The 18,727-nt window shown below is 42.2% G+C and overlaps 1 protein-coding gene across 8 annotated transcripts in view; it reads right to left on the bottom strand.

Annotated features, from left to right (window-relative positions):
• Positions 1-18,727, bottom strand: part of NAP1L4 (nucleosome assembly protein 1 like 4) — a 65,745-nt gene that overhangs the window by 27,202 nt on the left and 19,816 nt on the right. For 7 of the 8 annotated variants that reach the window (XM_068554204.1, XM_068554202.1, XM_068554203.1 and 4 more), the window contains 4 exons: positions 17,464-17,494; positions 16,957-17,015; positions 7,747-7,846; positions 4,779-4,920 (listed from right to left, as the gene is read on the bottom strand). In XM_068554204.1, the coding sequence (XP_068410305.1) occupies positions 4,779-4,920; positions 7,747-7,846; positions 16,957-17,015; positions 17,464-17,477 (315 nt within the window). In that variant the 5' untranslated portion in view covers positions 17,478-17,494. The remainder of the gene's footprint in view (positions 1-4,778; positions 4,921-7,746; positions 7,847-16,956; positions 17,016-17,463; positions 17,495-18,727) is intronic. The other variant, XM_068554207.1, reaches the window with a different exon arrangement.

The raw sequence follows: 18,727 nt of genomic DNA, 5'->3' as shown, positions 1-18,727 counted from the left end.
TAACTACCATAAATGTAAATGGATTAAATGCTCCGACCAAAAGAAACAGACTGGCTGAATGGATACAAAAACAAGACCCGTATATATGCTGTCTACAAGAGACCCACTTCAGACCTAGGGACACATACAGACTGAAACTGAGGGGATGGAAAAAGATATTCCATGCAAATGGAAATCAAAAGAAAGCTGAAGTAGCAATTCTCATATCAGACAAAATAGACTTTAAAATAAAGACTATTACAAGACACAAAGAAGAATACTACATAATGATCTAGGGATCAATCCAAGAAGAAGATATAACAATTATAAATATTTATGCACCCAACACAGGAGCACCTCAATACATGAGGCAAATGCTAACAGCCATAAAAGGGGAAATTGACAAATAACACAATCATAGCAGGGGACTTTAACACCTCACTTTCACCAATGGACAGATCATCCAAAATGAAAATAAATAAGGAAACACAAGCTTTAAATGATACATTAAACAGGATGGACTTAATTGATATTTATAGGACATTCCACCCAAAAACAACAGAATACACTTTCATCTCAAGTGCTCATGGAACATTCTCCAGGATAGATCATATCGTGGGTCACAAATCAAGCCTTGGTAAATTTAAGAAAACTGAAATTATATCAAGTATCTTTTCCAACCAAAATGCTATGAGACTAGATATCAATTACAGGGAAATATATGTAAAAAAAACCAAACACATGGAGGCTAAACAATACGCTACTGAATAACCAAGAGACCACTGAAGAAATCAAAGAGGAAATCAAAAAATACCTAGAGACAAATGACAATGAAAACATGACGACCCAAAACCTACGGGATGCAGCAAAAGCAGTTCTAAGAGGGAAGTTTATAGCAATACAATCTTACCTCAAGAAACAAGAAACATCTCAAATAAACAACCGAACCTTACACCTAAAGCAATTAGAGAAAGAAGAACAAAAAACCCCCCAAAGTTAGCAGAAGGAAAGAAATCATAAAGATCAGATCAGAAATAAATGAGAAAGAAATGAAGGAAACAATAGCAAAGATCAATAAAACTAAAAGCTGGTTCTCTGAGAAGACAAACAAAATTGATAAACCATTAGCCAGACTCATCAAGAAAAGAAGGGAGAAGACTCAAATCAATAGAATTAGGAATGAAAAAGGAGAAGTAACAACTGACACTGCAGAATTACAAAGGATCATGTACTACAAGCAACTATATGCCAATAAAATGGACAACATGGAAGAAATGGAAACAGTCTTAGAAACGCACAACCTTCTGAAACTGTACCAGGAAGAAACAGAAAATATAAACAGACCAGTCACAAGCACTGAAATTGAAACTGTGGTTAAAAATCTTCCAACAACAAAAGCCCAGGACCAGATGGCTTCACAGACGAATTCTATCAAACATTTAGAGAAGAGCTAACACCTATCCTTCTCAAAATCTTCCAAAATATAGCAGAGGGAGGAATACTCCCAAACTCATTCTATGAGGCCACCATCACCCTGATACCAAAACCAGACAAACATGTCACAGAGAAAAAAACTACAGGCCAATATCACTGATGAACATAGATGCAAAAATCCTCAACAACATACTAGCAAAGAATCCAACAGCACATTAAAAGGATCATAAACCATGATCAAGTGGGGTTTATCCCAGGAATGCAAGGATTCTTCATTACACGCAAATCAATGTGATATACCATATTAACAAACAGAAGGAGAAAAACCATATGATCATCTCAATAGATGCAGAAAAAGCTTTCAACAAAATTCAACACCCATTTATGATAAAAACCCTCCAGGGGCTTCCCTGGTGGCGCAGTGGTTGAGAATCTGCCTGCCAAAGCAGGGGACACGGGTTCGAGCCCCGGTCTGGGAAGATCCCACATGCCGCGGAGCAACTGGGCCCGTGAGCCACAACTACTGAGCCTGCGCGTCTGGAGCCTGTGCTCCACAACGAGAGGCCACGACAGTGAGAGGCCCGTGCACAGCAATGAAGAGTGGCCCCCGCTGGGCTTTCCTGGTGGCGCAGTGGTTGAGAATCTGCCTGCCAATGCAGGGGACACGGGTTCGAGCCCCGGTCTGGGAAGATCCCAAATGCCGCGGAGCAACTGGGCCCGTGAGCCACAACTACTGAGCCTGCGCGTCTGGAGCCTGTGCTCCGCAGCGAGAGAGGCCGCGATAGTGAGAGGCCCGCGCACCGCGATGAAGAGTGGCCCCCGCTCGCCACAACTAGAGAAAGCCCTCGCACAGAAACGAAGACCCAACACAGCCAAAATAATTAAAAATAAATAAATTAATTAATTAAAAAACAACAACAACAACAACCCTCCAGAAAGTAGGCATAGAGGGAACCTACCTCAACATAATAAAGACCATATATGACAAACCCACAGCCAACATCATTCTCAATGGTGAAAAACTGAAACCATTTCCTCTAAGATCAGGAAAAAGACAAGATTGTCCACTCTCACCACTGTTATTCAACATAGTTTTGAAGTTTTAGCCACGACAATCAGAGAAGAAAAAGAAATAAAAGGAATCCAAATCGGAAAAGAAGAAGTAAAGCTGTCACTGTTTGCAGACGACATGATACTATACGTAGAGAATCCAAAAGATGCTACCAGATAACTACTAGAGCTAATCAATGAATTTGGTAAAGTAGCAGGATACAAAATTAACACACAGAAATCTCTTGCATTCCTATACACTAGTGATGAAAAATCTGAAAGAGAAATTAAGGAAACACTCCCATTTACCACTGCAACAAAAAGAATAAAATACCTAGGAATAAACCTACCTAATGAGACAAAAGACCTGTATGCAAAAAACTATAAGACGATGAAAGAAATTAAAGATGATACAAACAGATGGCAAGATATACCATGGTCTTGGATTGGAAGAATCAACATTGTGAAAATGACTATACTACCCAAAGCAATCTACAGATTCAATGCAATCCCTATCAAACTACCAATGGCATTTTTCACAGAACTAGAACAAAAAATTCCACAATTTGTATGGAAACACAAAAGACCCCGAATAGCCAAAGCAATCTTGAGAAAGAAAAACGGAGCTGGAGGAATCAGGCTCTCTGACTTCAGACTATACTACAAAGCTACAGTAATCAAGACACTATGGTACTGGCACAGAATCAGAAATACAGATCAATGGAACAGGATAGAAAGCCCAGAGATAAACCCACACACCTATGGTCGCCTTGTTTTTGCTAAAGGAGGCAAGAATATACAATGGAGAAAAGACAGCCTCTTCAATAAGTGGTGCTGGGAAAACTGGACAGCTACACGGAAAAGAATGAAATTAGAACACTCCCTAACACCATACACAAAAATAAACTCAAAATGGATTAAAGACCTAAATGTAAGGCTAGACACTATCAAACTCTTATAGGAAAACATAGGCAGAACACTCTATGACATAAATCACAGCAAGATCCTTTTTGACCCACCTCCTAGAGAAATGGAAATAAAAACAAAAATTAACAAATGGGACCTAATGAAACTTGAAAGCTTTTGCACAGCAAAGGAAAACATAAACAAGATGAAAACACAACCCTTAGAATGGGAGAAAGTATTTGCAAATTAAGCAACTGACAAAGGATTACTCTCCAAAATTTATAAGCAGCTCATGCAGCTCAATATCAAAAAAACAAACAACCCAATCCAAAAATGGGCAGAAGACCTAAACAGACATTTCTCCAAAGAAGATACACAGATTGCCAACAAACACATGAAAGGATGCTCAATATCACTAATCATTAGAGAAATGCAAATCAAAACTACAATGAGGTATCACCTCACACCTGTCAGAATGGCCAGCATCAAAAAATCTACAAACAATAAATGCTGAAGAGGGTGTGGAGAAAAGGGAACCCTCTTGAACTGTTGGTGGGAATGTAAATTGATACAGCTACTATGGAGAACAGCAAGGAGGTTCCTTAAAAAACTAAAAATAGAATTACCATACGACCCAGCAATCCCACTACCGGGCATATACCCTGAGAAAACCATAATTCAAAAAGAGTCATGTACCACAATGTTCATTGCAGCTCTATTTACAATAGTCAGGACACGGAAGCAATGCAAGTGTCCATCGACAGATGAATGGATAAAGAAGATGTGGCACATATATACAATGGAATAACACTCAGCCACAAAAAGAAACAAAATTGAGTTATTTGTAGTGAGGTGGATGGACCTAGAGTCTGTCATACAGAGTGAAGTAAGTCAGAAAGAGAAAAACAAATACCGTATGCTAACACATATATATGGAATCTAAAAAAAAAATGGTTCTGAAGAACCTAGGGGCAGGACAGGAATAAAGATGCAGATGTATAGAATGGACTTGAGGACATGGGGAGGGGGAAGGGTAAGCTGGGACGAAGTGAGAGAGTGGCATGCACTTACATATACTACCAAATGTAAAATAGATAGCTAGTGGGAAGCAGCCGCATAGCACAGGGAGATCAGCTTGGTGCTTGGTGACCACCTAGAGGGGTGGGATAGGGAGGGTGGGAGGGAGAGGCAACAGGGAGGAGATATGGGGATATATGTATATGTATAGCTGATTCACTTCGTTATACAGCAGAAACTAACACACCATTGTAAAGCAATTATACTCCAATGAAGATGTTAAGAAAAAAACAAAAAGAGTAACATTCAATGATTCACTGGGTGCATCTGGATGTTTTGCCTAAAGAAGTATCTGAAATATACTAATTAAATTTACTAACAGAGTTCCCTACCTTGTCAAAGAGAGGCTGGTATAATGCTGCATACTTTCTTTCCAAGTCATGAACCTCTTCATAGAACTTGGCTTCTATATGAGCACATTTCACCTGAAGTTGTTTCAATGCGTTGATTCTTCTTTTTACTGCTTTGGGTAAACTAAAAGAGAGGGAATAAAAAATAAAACATCCATATGCCTGCAAAGTAAGGCAGCATGCTTATTTTTTTACTGAAATAAATTAACGTTAACATAGAATTAACACCCTTACCATGAAAAAGAGCTCCTAAAAATCATTAAGGACAAACACCACCTCCCCGCTCCCCCACCAAAAGCAGGGTGGTGGCGGAGGAGGAAGCTGAAAGATAATTCACAAAAAATACAAATAATCAAACACGGAAGAAAGGTCCAATCTCATAAAATATCCAAAAGAATGTAAATTTAAAAGAACTGCTGTCTTTTCCTTACCAAATTGGCAATTAAGAAAAATTCCCAGGGGGGACTTCCCTGGCGGTCCAGTGCTTAGGACTCTGCGCTGTCACTGTCGAGGGCCTGGCTCAATCCCTAGTCGGGGAACTAAGATCCCGCAAGCCTCGAGGTGTAGCCAAAAAAATTTTTTTAAATAAAAGAGAGAAGAAAATTTTTTAAATTCCCAGGTTTGATGAGGCTGAGGGCAGAGGCCCTCTAACTGACACATCTTTCTTAAGGGTAAACAAGAACCTTGAAAATATTCTTTGCATCTACTTCTAAGACTTTATCCTAAGGAAATAACCAAATGTTTACGTGCTGGCGTGACCACTGATATATTATTTGTAAAAGTGGAAGACTGGGAACAATGCCAAGATGAGCAGGATTGAAACAGGGCCTGTCCACAACCATGTCCTCAAGGAATACTCAGCACCACAGGACGAGCTCCTGCTGACACAGCGAGGGAAAAGCCAGAGACGACAGAGACAAGGCGTGCATTCTAGTCGAGAGTCAGACAACTACCAGCTCCTTAGCCCGTTGATACTTTTTACCTTCTAAGAAACATTTTAGTTTGTATGCCTTACATTTATAAAACAGAAGGGAAAAAACATTTTAAACCCATTAAAATGGTTTGTTTAACCTGAAGCCCTTAGTCACAATCTGGAACAAAGAGCAGACTCCTCAGGTTCCATCCCTGGTCAGGAACCAGAGCCCACATGCCGCAACTAAGGAGCCCGCCTGCTGCAACTAAGACCCAGTGCAACCAAATAAATTAATTAAAAAAAAAAAAAAAGAGCAGACTCCTGGGCCCCACAAAGAACCACACTATCCCCCTTGGTGGGCCTAGGTCCTGCCCTCTGAGTCCTCCTCCACGTGGGCTGACTCCTCAAGGGCAGGGCTGGCATTAGTCTAATGGTATACAGTACCAGGCAGCTCCCAAGCACAGCACTGTTTAGAAAATACAGCCATCAAGGGGGACTGGTTCCAGAGAACCCTATGGATATCAAAATCCATGGGTGCTCAAGTCCCTTATATAAAATGATACAGTGTTTGCACACTAAGCACATCCTCCCATATACTATAAATCATCACTAGATTGCTTACCATACCTAATACAATGTAAATGTTATGTAAATAGTTGCTGGCGTGCGGCAAATTCAAGTTTTGCTTTCTGGAACTTTCTGGAAAAATTTTCCCCCAATATTTTTGATCTGCAGTTGGTTGAATCTGCAGATGCACAACCCAGGGAACCCGTGGCTACAGAGGGTCAACTGTAGTGGAAAAGCCTTGAATCACAAAGGACCCTGTCCTGGTATAATCATACCCACGGCACAGTTTGGACAAAGGTCCTTCACCACAGACTGCCAACTACAGAAACCGTTCTACAACTACTGCTAGTGAGGGAACAAGGAAAAAGCAGAGTAAGAATTTAATAACACTGAATACATTAACATCTGTACTTCTTTTCTACATTAATTACACAACCTAACGTTATGCCCGAACTTTCAAATCTTCCTAATGGAGTAAAAATGCAAGGACCTCTAAGCCAACCGAACCCAGATATCCTCCCCAGCCAGCCTCCAAACAGTAAGAGTAACTACACACCGTTCTTCTCCCCACAACAGGCACGTCACGTACAGCACGGAACATGGAACTAACTCTATCGCACAAAACCTTGCTCCCCTCCATTTCCTCTCAGCGAATGCCAGCCCATTCACCCAGTTTCTGAAGCCAGAAACTAGAAACCGCCACTCATGCTCAGCTCTCCTACCTGCACCCAGCATCACCACACCCCACTGATCTAGTCTGCAAACACTTCACAGAACCGTCCCCACTGGGTCACCCCCTCGAAGAACCCTCTCTACGGGCAGAGCAGACGCCAAGCGTGCCCGCTCTGTGACAACATCCCCAGCCCCGCGCGGGACAGCCAGCGTGCGTGCGGGGTGATGCTCTGAGAGCCAGCCGTGCACTGGCTGTAGGAGGGGAGCCCCGAGCAGCTCAGTCCTCGGCAGGAAGACAGCCAGGCCCCGAGAAGAGCGGTCCAAGGGCTCGAAGGGTGGGCATCCTTATGGTGTTCTCTGTGAATACAACCAAGACACAGACCTCGTCCAAATAAGCCACGTTTCGTTGTTGCAGGCTCACGTAGGTGAGCCGGGCCGGACTGGGTCTCTTAGCGAACCAGGAGCCACCATGAAGAGAAAGCACTGCCCCCATGTGCCTGTACCTCCGCCCCCTGCTGACGCCCCAGTCCGCCTGCTCACGGGACCTGTGAAGGCCTCTCACCCTACAGGCTGGCACCGTACACTCGCCCATAACTTGACACACCGCACTACCCTGGCCACAGGCCTGTAGCCTCTACCAGGCTCTGACCCCAGCACTCACCTTCGGGACCCCAGAGCCTGGCTCTCAGCAGGCAAGGTCTACTGAATGAAAAACATACTTATTCCTAGTCTAAGGAACCAGGAGAGGTTTTTTCTTTGTTTCTTAAAGTTGCGTCGTCTCACTCACGGCATACTTACGTCTCGATGTAGCTTGAAGGAGTGTGGGAGACACTGTCAAGTCGTTCCTGTAAAGCTGCCAAAACTTGAGGATTCTGCATCACCTGGTCCGCGAGCTTTTCTATTAAGAGTTAAAAAAAAACAAGGCCAAAAATTTTAAAATACACCCACCCCACAACAGCCAAGAGTCGAAAATCACAAACACCTATCTACTACCTTTGCATATCTACTTTAATTTGTAAATATAGCAAGTAGCTTCTTAAAAACATCTGTTTCAAAAATATTTATTTTTAAAGGCATTTGATACTCTATGTTAATCACCCGAGTGGATGGTTATAAATACACCGAGGGTACCTGGGGAGTTCTGCTTCTCACCGTAGCGGTAGAAGCCCCAGTCTCCCCACTGAGGACACTGTCACTTGCTAAGTTCAGGCAGCCTACCTCCCTCCCGGAAGCCGAGGACGGGGACAAGGTGCCCGTGGCTCAGTAAATCAGCACACACTTCTGCCCCAGCTCAGGAAAGCGCGACTCCCACCAGCTCCCTGGGGGCACCAGACCTTGCAGGCGCTCTTTGCCTCCACCTTCACCCACCTTGACCTCCTGCCCAAACCCGCCTCCTCCCAGGAACCCCTGCCCCTCTGCCCTGCAACCTCGACAGCTCACACACACTGTACTGACTCCCGAAGAACAAACATGATGCTGAGAGGGAGGTCACCTGTGCCGCAGACTGGCTCACACCTGGCTCGCGGCACAGGCTCTGTGTTGAAAAGGTTCCCTCTCAGCGACACTGTATGGAAACCCAAACTTAGGGCCCTCACCCGACTCAAAAGGCAGCACAGACCTAGAGTTCTCCCCCGCCTTTTCTACGACAGTGACGCGGGCAAGCTGAATACAACAAGTAGGCACTCAATTTTACCTTTTAACTACAATCCCAATCACTAACATGAAGCACTGTGTATGTGTATAAAACATATGTAACTGTATATACAAAACTGTATGAAAATACTAAAAATATACACAAACACACATCTCTAGCTCTGGCCACTGAAAGGTCTAGAAATAATGGCAGATGGCATTTATATTTTGGTTTTTAAATCTCTGTCCCAACTAAAAGATACAGGGCTCCTTGCGTAAATGTAGATTCCAGGTCTGGGGAAAGGAAAGTTCAAGGGAAAATGGAACATCGCCTATGCCACAAAGCTAGAGAGAACTCAAAATGGATGGGAACGTAGCAAAAGGACATAGAAGCCAGCTTAAAGGGACCCCACTGGCCAAATGGGACAATTTGCACACTAAAAAGAATAATGATGGACAATAAGGGAAGATGGCGGAGTAGAAGGACGTGCTCTCACTCCCTCTTGCGAGAACACCACAATCACAACTAACTGCTTAACAATGATCGACAGGAAGACACTGGAACTCACCAAAAAGATACCTCACATCCAAAGACAAAGGAGAAGCCACAATGAGACGGCAGGAGGGGCGCAATCACAATAAAATCAAATCCCATAACTGCTGGGTGGGTGACTCACAAACTGGAGAACAATTATATCGCAGAAGTCCACCCACTGGAGTGAAGGTACTGAGCTCCACGTCAGGCTTCCCAACCCGGGGGTCTGGCAAAGGGAGGAGGAATTCCTAGAGAATCAGACTTTGAAAGCTAGCGTGATTTGACTGCAGAACTTCGATAGGACTGGGGGAAACAGAGACTCCACTCTTGGAGGGCACACACAAAGTAATGTGTGCATCAGGACCCAGGGGAAGGAGCAGTGACCCCATAGGAGACTGAACCGGACCTACCTGATAGTGTTGGAGGGTCTCCTGCAGAGGCGGGGGATGGCTGTGGCTCACCGTGAGGACAAGGACACTGGCAGCAGAAGTTCTGGGAAGTACTCCTTGGCGTTAGCCCTCCCAGAGTCTGCCATTAGCCCACCAAAGAGCCCGGGTAGGCTCGAGTGTTGGGTCGCCTCAGGCCAAACAACCAACAGGGAGGGAACCAAGCCCCACCCATCAGCAGACAAGCGGATTAAAGTTTTACTGAGCTCTGCCCACCTGAGCGACACCCAGCTCTACCCACCACCAGTCCCTCCCATCAGGAAACTGGCACAAGCCTCTCAGATAGCCTCATCCACCAGAGGGCAGACAGCAGAAGCAAGAAGAACTACAATCCTGCAGCCTGTGGAATGAAAACCACATTCGCAGAAAGATAGACAAGATGAAAAGGCAGAGGGCTATATACCAGATGAAGAAACAAGATAAAACGCCAGAAAAACAACTAAATGAAGTGGAGATAGACAACCTTCCAGAAAAAGAATTCAGAATAATGATAGTGAAGATGATCCAGGACCTCGGAAAAAGAATGGAGGCAAAGATCGAGAAGATGCAAGAAATGATTAACAAAGACCTAGAAGAATTAAAGAACAAACAAACAGAGATGACCAATACAATAACTGAAATGAAAACTACACTAGAAGGAATCAATAGCAGAATAACTGAGGCAGAAGAACGGATAAGTGACCTGGAAGACAGAATGGTGGAATTCACTGCTGCGGAACAGACTAAAGAAAAATGAATGAAGAGAAATGAAGACAGCCTAAGAGACCTCTGGCACAACATTAAACGCAACAACATTCGCATTATAGGGGTCCCAGAAGGAGAAGAGAGAGAGAAAGGACTCGAGAAAATATTTGAAGAGATTATAGTCGAAAACTTCCCAAACATGGGAAAGGAGATAGCCACCGAAGTCCAGGAAGCGCAGCGGGTCCCATACAGGGTAAACCCAAGGAGAAACATGCCAAGACACACAGTAATCAAATTGGCAAAAATTAAAGACAAAGAAAAATGATTGAAAGCAGCAAGGGAAAAGTGACAAATAACATACAAGGAAACTCCCATAAGATTAACAGCTGATTTCTCAGCAGAAACTCTACAAGCCAGAAGGGAGTGGCATGATATACTTAAAGTGATGAAAGGGAAGAACCTACAACCAAGATTACTCTACCTGGCAAGGATCTCATTCAGATTTGATGGAGAAATCAAACGCTTTACAGACAAGCAAAAGCTAAGAGAATTCAGCACCACCAAACCAGCTCTACAGCAAATGCTAAAAGAACTTCTCTAACTGGGAAACACAAGAGAAGAAAAGGACCTACAAAAACAAACCCAAAACAAGTAAGAAAATGGCAATAAGAACATACATATCGATAATTACCTTAAACGTGAATGGATTAAATGCTCCAACCAAAAGACACAGGCTTGCTGAATGGATACAAAAACAAGACCCATATATATGCTGTCTACAAGAGACCCACTTCAGACCTAGGGACACATACAGACTGAAAGTGAGGGGATGGAAAAAGATATTCCATGCAAATGGAAATCAAAAGAAAGCTGGAGTAGCTATACTCATATCAGATAAAATAGACTTTAAAATAAAGAATGTTACAAGAGACAAGGAAGGACACTACCTAATGATCATGGGATCAATCCAAGAAGAAGATATAACAATTATAAATATATATGCACCTAACATAGGAGCACCTCAATACATAAGGCAACTGCTAACAGCTATAAAAGAGGAAATCGACAGTAACACAATAATACTGGGGGACTTTAACACCTCACTTACACTAATGGACAGATCATCCAAACAGAACATCAGTAAGTAAACACAAGCTTTAAATGACACAATAGACCAGATAGATTTAATTGATATTTATAGGACATTCCATCCAAAAACAGCAGATTACACTTTCTTCTCAAGTGCACATGGAACATTCTCCAGGATAGATCACATCTTGGGTCACAAATCAAACCTCAGTAAATTTAAGAAAACTGAAATCATATCAAGCATCTTTTCTGACCACAACGCTATGAGATTAGAAATCAATTCCAGGGAAAAAAACGTAAAAAACACAAACACATGGAGGCTAAACAATACATCACTAAATAACCAAGAGATCACTGAAGAAATCAAAGAGGAAATAAAAAAAATACCTAGAGACAAATGACAATGAAAACACAACAATCCAAAACCTATGGGATGCAGCAAAAGCTGTTCTAAGAGAGAAGTTTATAGCTATACAAGCCTACCTCAAGAAACAAGAAAAATCTCAAATAAACAATCTAACCTCACACCTAAAGGAACTAGAGAAAGAAGAACAAACAAAACCCAAAGTTAGCAGAAGGAAAGAAATCATAAAGATCAGAGCAGAAACAAATGAAATAGAAATAAAGAAAACAATAGCAAAGATCAATAAAACTAAAAGCTGGTTCTTTGAGAAGATAAACGAAATTGATAAACCATTAGCCAGACTCATCAAGAAAAAGAGGGAGAGGACTCAAATCAATAAAATGAGAAATGAAAAAGGAGAGGTTACAACAAACACCGCAGAAATACAAAGCATCCTAAGAGACTACTACAAGCAACTCTATGCCAATAAAATGGACAACCTGGAAGAAATGGACAAATTCTTAGAGAGGTATAACCTTCCAAGACTGAACCAGGAAGAAATAGAAAATATGAACAGACCAATCACAAGTAATGAAATTGAAACTGTAATTAAAAATCTTCCAACAAACAAAAGTTCAGGACCAGATGGCTTCACGGGTGAATTCTATCAAACATTTAGAGAAGAGCTAACGCCCATCCTTCTCAAACTCTTCCAAAAAACTGCAGAGGAAGGAACACTCCCAAACTCATTCTATGAAGCCACCATCACCCTGATACCAAAACCAGACAAAGATACTACAAAAAAAGAAAATTACAGACCGATATCACTGATGAATATAGATGCAAAAATCCTCAACAGGGGCTTCCCTGGTGGCGCAGTGGTTGAGAATCTGCCTGCCAGTGCAGGGGACACGGGTTCGAGCCCTGGTCTGGGAAGATCCCACAGGCCGCGGAGCGACTAGGCCCGTGAGCCACAATTGCTGAGCCTGCGCGTCTGGAGCCTGTGCTCCGCAACAAGAGAGGCCACGATAGTGAGAGGCCCGCGCACCGCGATGAAGAGTGGCCCCCGCTTGCCGCAACTAGAGAAAGCCCTCGCACAGAAACGAAGACCCAACACAGCCATAAATAAATAAAAAAATAAAGAAAAAAAATCCTCAACAAAATACTAGCAAACAGAATCCAACAACACATTAAAAGGATCATACACCACGATCAAGTGGGATTTACCCCAGGGATGCAAGGATGCTTCAATATACGCAAATCAATCAATGTGATACACCATATTAACAAATTGAAGAATAAAAGCCATATGATCATCTCAATAGATGCAGAAAAAGCTTTTGACAAAATTCAACACCATTTATGACAAAAACTCTCCAGAAAGTGGGCATAGAAGGAACCTACCTCAACATATAAAGGCCATATACGACAAACCTACAGCAAACATCATTCTCAATGGTGAAAAACTGAAACCATTTCCACTAAGGTCAGGAACAGGACAAGGATGTCCACTCTCACCACTAGTATTCAACATAGTTTTGGAAGTCCTAGCCACGGCAATCAGAGAAGAAAAAGAAACAAAAGGAATACAAATCGGAAAAGAAGAAGTAAAACTGTCACTGTTTGCAGATGACATGATACTATACGTAGAGAATCCTAAAGATGCCACCAGAAAACTACGAGAGCTAATCAATGAATTTGGTAAAGTAGCAGGATACAAAACTAACGCACAGAAATCTCTTGCATTCCTATACACTAGTGATGAAAAATCTGAAAGAGAAATTAAGTAAACACTCCCATTTACCACTGCAACAAAAAGAATAAAATACCTAGGAATAAACCTACCTAGGGAGACAAAAGACCTGTAGGCAGAAAACTACAAGACACTGATGAAAGAAATTAAAGATGATACCAACAAATGGAGAGATATACCATGTTCTTGGATTGGAAGAATCAATACTGTGAAAATGACTATACTACCCAAAGCAATCTACAGATTCAGTGTAATCCCTATCAAATTACCAGTGGCATTTTTTACAGAACTAGAACAAAAAAATCTTAAAATTTGTATGGAGACACAAAAGACCCCGAATAGCCAAAGCAGTTTTCAGGGAAAAAAAACGGAGCTGGAGGAATCTGGCTCCTGGACTTCAGACTATACTACAAAGCTACAGTAATCAAGACAATATGGTACTGGCACAAAAACAGAAATATAGATCAGTGGAACAAGATAGAAAGCCCAGAGATAAACCCATGCACCTATGCTCAACTAATCTATGACAAGGGAGGCAAGGATATACAATGGAGAAAAGACAGTCTCTTCAATAAGTGGTGCTGGGAAAACTGGACAGCTACATGTAAGAGAATAAAATTAGAATACTCCCTAACACCATACACGAAAATAAACTCAAAATGGATTAAAGACCTAAATGTAAGACTGGACACTATAAAACTCTTAGAGGAAAACATAGGAAGAATACTCTGACATAAATCACAGCAAGATCTTTTTTGATCCACCTCATAGAGTAATGGAAATAAAAACAAAAATTAACAAATGAGACCTAATGAAACTTGAAAGCTTTTGCCCAGCAAAGGAAACCATACACAAGACGAAAAGACAACCCTCAGAATGGGAGAAAATATTTGCAAACCAATCAATGGACAAAGGATTAACCTCCAAAATATATAAACAGGTCATGCAGCTCAATATTAAAAAAACAAACAACCCAATCCAAAAATGGGCAGAAGACCTAAATAGACATTTCTCCAAAGAAGATATACAGATGGCCAAGAAGCACATGAAAAGCTGCTCAACATCACTGATTATTAGAGAAATGCAAATCAAAACTACAATGAGGTATCACCTCACACCAGTTAGAATCGGCATCATCAGAAAATCTACAAACAACAAACGCTGGAGAGGGTGTGGAGAAAAGGGAACCCTCTTGCACTGTCGGCGAGAATGTGAATTGATATAGCAACTATGGAGAACAGTATGGAGGTCCCCTAAAAAACTAAAAACAGAATTACCGTATGACCCAGCAATCCCACTACTGGGCATATACCCAGAGAAAACCATAATTCAAAAAGACACATCAGGGCTTCCCTGGTGGCGCAGTGGTTAAGAATCCGCCTGCCAGTGCAGGGGACACCGGTTCGAGCCCTGGTCTGGGAAGATCCCACATGCCACAGAGCAACTAAGCCCGTGTGCCACAACTACTGAGCCTGCATGCCACAACTACTGAAGCCCATGCACCTAGAGCCCAAGCTCCGCAACAAGAGGAGCCACCGCAATGAGAAGCCCCATCTCCACAACTAGAGAAAGCCCGCGCGCAGCAACGAAGACCCGATGCAGCCAAAAATAAATAAATAAATACATAATTAAAAAAAAAAAAAAAAAAAAAAGACACATCACCCCACTGTTCATTGCAGCACTATTTACAATAGCCAGGACATGGAAGCAACCTATGTGTCCATCGACAGACGAATGGATAAAGAAGATGTGGTACATGTATACAATGGAGTATTACTCAGCCATAAAAAGGAATGAAATTGGGTCCTTTGTAGAGATGTGGATGGATCTAGAGACTGTCATACAGAGTGAAGTCAGAAAGAGAAAAACAAATATCGTATATTAACAAATATATGTGGAACCTAGAAAAATGGTACAGATGAACCGGTTTGCAGGGCAGAAATTGAGACACAGATGTAGAGAACAAACGTATGGACACCAAGGGGGGAAAGCGGCGGGGGGTGGTGGTGGTGGTGTGATGAATTGGGAGACTGGGATTGACATGTATATACACTGATGTGTATAAAATGGATGACTAATATGAACCTGCTGTATAAAAAATTAACTTATTAAAAAAAAAGAATAATGATGGCAAATGATTTAACACTGAATAAAAAGCTAATCCATGAGTCTATAGTAACATTAAAACGGGGTAGCGGGGGAGTAGGGAAGTATTTCTTTAATAGATGTAATATGTTAGTCAGATTGACAGAATTAGAAAAACACCCTTTGGTGACCACCAATGTCATCACGGATTCAGCAAGGATCGTCAGTGGTGCCCGAATCCCTACGTAGGACTCTTAGGGAGAACAGGATTCCCGCAGGGTGCCCGACAGCTTCCTTACTACAAGGACCCTAAGGGCAGAGCCCGGCAGACACTGTCTTCACCACGTCATCACTCTCGGGAGGCCCGTCACGGGCCTAACTGCATTCCCACTCCATCAGGTCGCCTACGTGCTCGTCCTGCCAAGACATTTACCCTGAATCTAGTGAGGAGAAAACCACCAGACCCATCCAGAGTGTGGGCATTCTACAAGACAGCTGGAGCACACAGCCTGCTGCTGTGTCCCTGCGAGGAAGGGTACAAAAGGTGGGGGGATAACTCTAGAATAAAGGGGACAGAACTAAACGCGATACATGATCCTTGGCCAGCCCTGGATTTGAGTGTGGGGTACGGCGGTAAAAGAATTGCTGAGAAAACCAGGAAAATATGAACATGACTGTACATTAGCTAATAGTACTGGACCAACATTAAATTTCTTGGTTGTGGTAATGGCACTGTGGTTATGAGACTTTATCCTAGTTTTTAGGAAATGTATACTAAATTGTTTTAGGAAGAAAAAGCCAGAATATCCACAACTTGCTTTCAAACAGTTCAGAGGGAAAAACAAGTATAGATAAATACTTGAAAATGGAGGAAAGGGCCTTACCTGGAGGCGCAATGGTTGAGAACCCGCCTGCCAATGCAGGGGACACGGGTTCGAGCCCTGGTCCAGGAAGATCCTATATGCCGTGGAACAACTAAGCCTGCGCACCACAACTACTGAGCCTGCGCTCTAGAGCTCGTGCTCCGCAACAAGAGAAGCCACCGCAACGAGAAGCCTGAGCACCGCAACGAAGGGTAGCCCCCGCTCACAGCAACTAGAGAAAGCCCGCGCGCAGCAATGAAGATCCAACACAGCCAAAAATAAATAAATAAATTAATTTTTTTCAAAAAAAGAAAATGGAGAAAGAGTAATATATCTATGAATTTATGATCATATCAAAACGATATGATATCTGGGACGTGCTTCAGAATAATCACGGGAAGAGAAGTAAAGGCACAGGTGAAAAAAGCCTGAGCGCCTGGTAACCAGCGCTAACGGCGAGAGGCGGCAGGCAGAGGTGCACTGTGCTATTCACTTGACCTCCGAGGTCTGAGTAGGAGCCTCCCTGCTCTGCATGCAAACTCTCCAACGGTTCACTTTCCCGTGTGCAGTGAACTGACCTGTATTACTTGCATTTTTAGCAGCTTCCAAGGAATCTGAAGGAACCCCATCTGAAAAACTAAAACAATATATTTAAAAAGTATTACTCTAAAAAAAGTTTCAAAGATCAATAGCACAAGGGCGTTTTTCTTACTTAACATATTAAGAGGTGTCTCCACAGTAACTTCAGATTTGAGCAGAAGACAACTACAGACACACACATGTTACCTATGAAATACTTCCCTCACCGTTATTAAAAAAAGCCGCCTTGCCAAGCTGTTAGGTCACAGTGCCCACAGTGGCTCTGTGGGACAGCCACACACAGTCTCTAAAAACACAAAGGTTTTTAGTACCAATATATGACACACTTTTCACATCTAAAGCAAGTTCTTCATGGGCTCAAAAACACAGAGAGGAAAAAAGAGCCATCAGCTGCAGCCACCTAATGATGTTTACAGAGATAAGGCTTGCCTCTTGCTCACCAACTAAAATTTAAACTCCAATAAACAAAGTCCATTTTGGCTTACCTGTTATCTGCCATCTGAATGTTTTTATCTCCTACAAATCAGAAAAGAATTAACATTACTAAATATTCACAAACAAAAAAATTTTCAAATGTACTCTTTTCACAGTGATTTTCAGTGGGGGACGAGGACCTCGTAAGGAGGGGCAGGAGGGACTGTTCTGGGGTGATGGAAATATCAAGACCTTGAATGGGGGCTTCCCTGGTGGCGCAGCGGTTGAGAATCTGCCTGCTAATGCAGGGGACACGGGTTCGAGCCCTGGTCTGGGAAGATCCCACATGCTGCGGAGCAGCTGGGCCCGTGAGCCACAACTACTGAGCCTGCGTGTCTGGAGCCTGTGCTCCGCAACAAGAGAGGCCGCGATGGTGAGAGGCCCGCGCACCGCGATGAAGAGTGGCCCCCGCTTGCCACAGCTGGAGAAGGCCTTCGCACAGAAACGAAGACCCAACATAGCCATAAATTAAAAATAAATAAATAAATAAATAAAAGTTTAAAAAAAAAAAAAAAAAGGAAAGCATTAAAAAAAAAAAAAGACCTTGAATGGGGTACTGGTTACTTGGATATATACACTTGTCAAAACTCATCAAATTAAAAACTTATACGCCTTTCAGTGCAAGCACATTTACTCATAAAAAATTTCTCTTGCTGGCACTAAAATGACCAGACTTCAGAATAAAAACAATTCATCAATTTTAACTTGTCTTATGCCTACAATAAGTTTTAGAAACAGGAACATTTATTTATGCTAGGCCAATTATTTTAGAGCAATTCAAAGAATTTACTGGTGCTCACATTGTCTTTCAAACCCTAACTCACAGAACGATTTTAAAATTTTGTTTATTCTGTATGTTCTACTACTTCTACACTGAAGATGCAGTACTTGTGTAAAAACATCATATAATACACTCAATTATGATCCCACTTTTACAAGAGACATATAAAAAAAGATTATCTCCAGATTAGGTGACTTTCTACCTATAAATATTAAAGGTGGGTTCTAAGACATTTATGACTTAAATAGAACTTGATATTAGTACAATTTCAAAGCCCTATCTAAATGCAGAGCTAAAAGCAGTCAGGTTTGGTGATCACGTTTCCTTAGTCCTAGATGTAGTAAATCCACTTCAGATCCCCCTCTGAAGGGTGGTTTCAGGCTGACAACTGGTCGATACCTCATTCTTAGGTATCTGAGCAAAGGCCAAACCCCTTAATCAGTGCTTCAGGGTCAAAGAAAAGAACAATAACCCTTCACAGTTAGGAAATACAG

The sequence above is a fragment of the Eschrichtius robustus genome, chromosome 11 (assembly GCF_028021215.1).
Source record: "Eschrichtius robustus isolate mEscRob2 chromosome 11, mEscRob2.pri, whole genome shotgun sequence".
Taxonomy (NCBI): domain Eukaryota; kingdom Metazoa; phylum Chordata; class Mammalia; order Artiodactyla; family Eschrichtiidae; genus Eschrichtius; species Eschrichtius robustus.
This window is presented reverse-complemented; position numbering and strand designations above follow the sequence as displayed.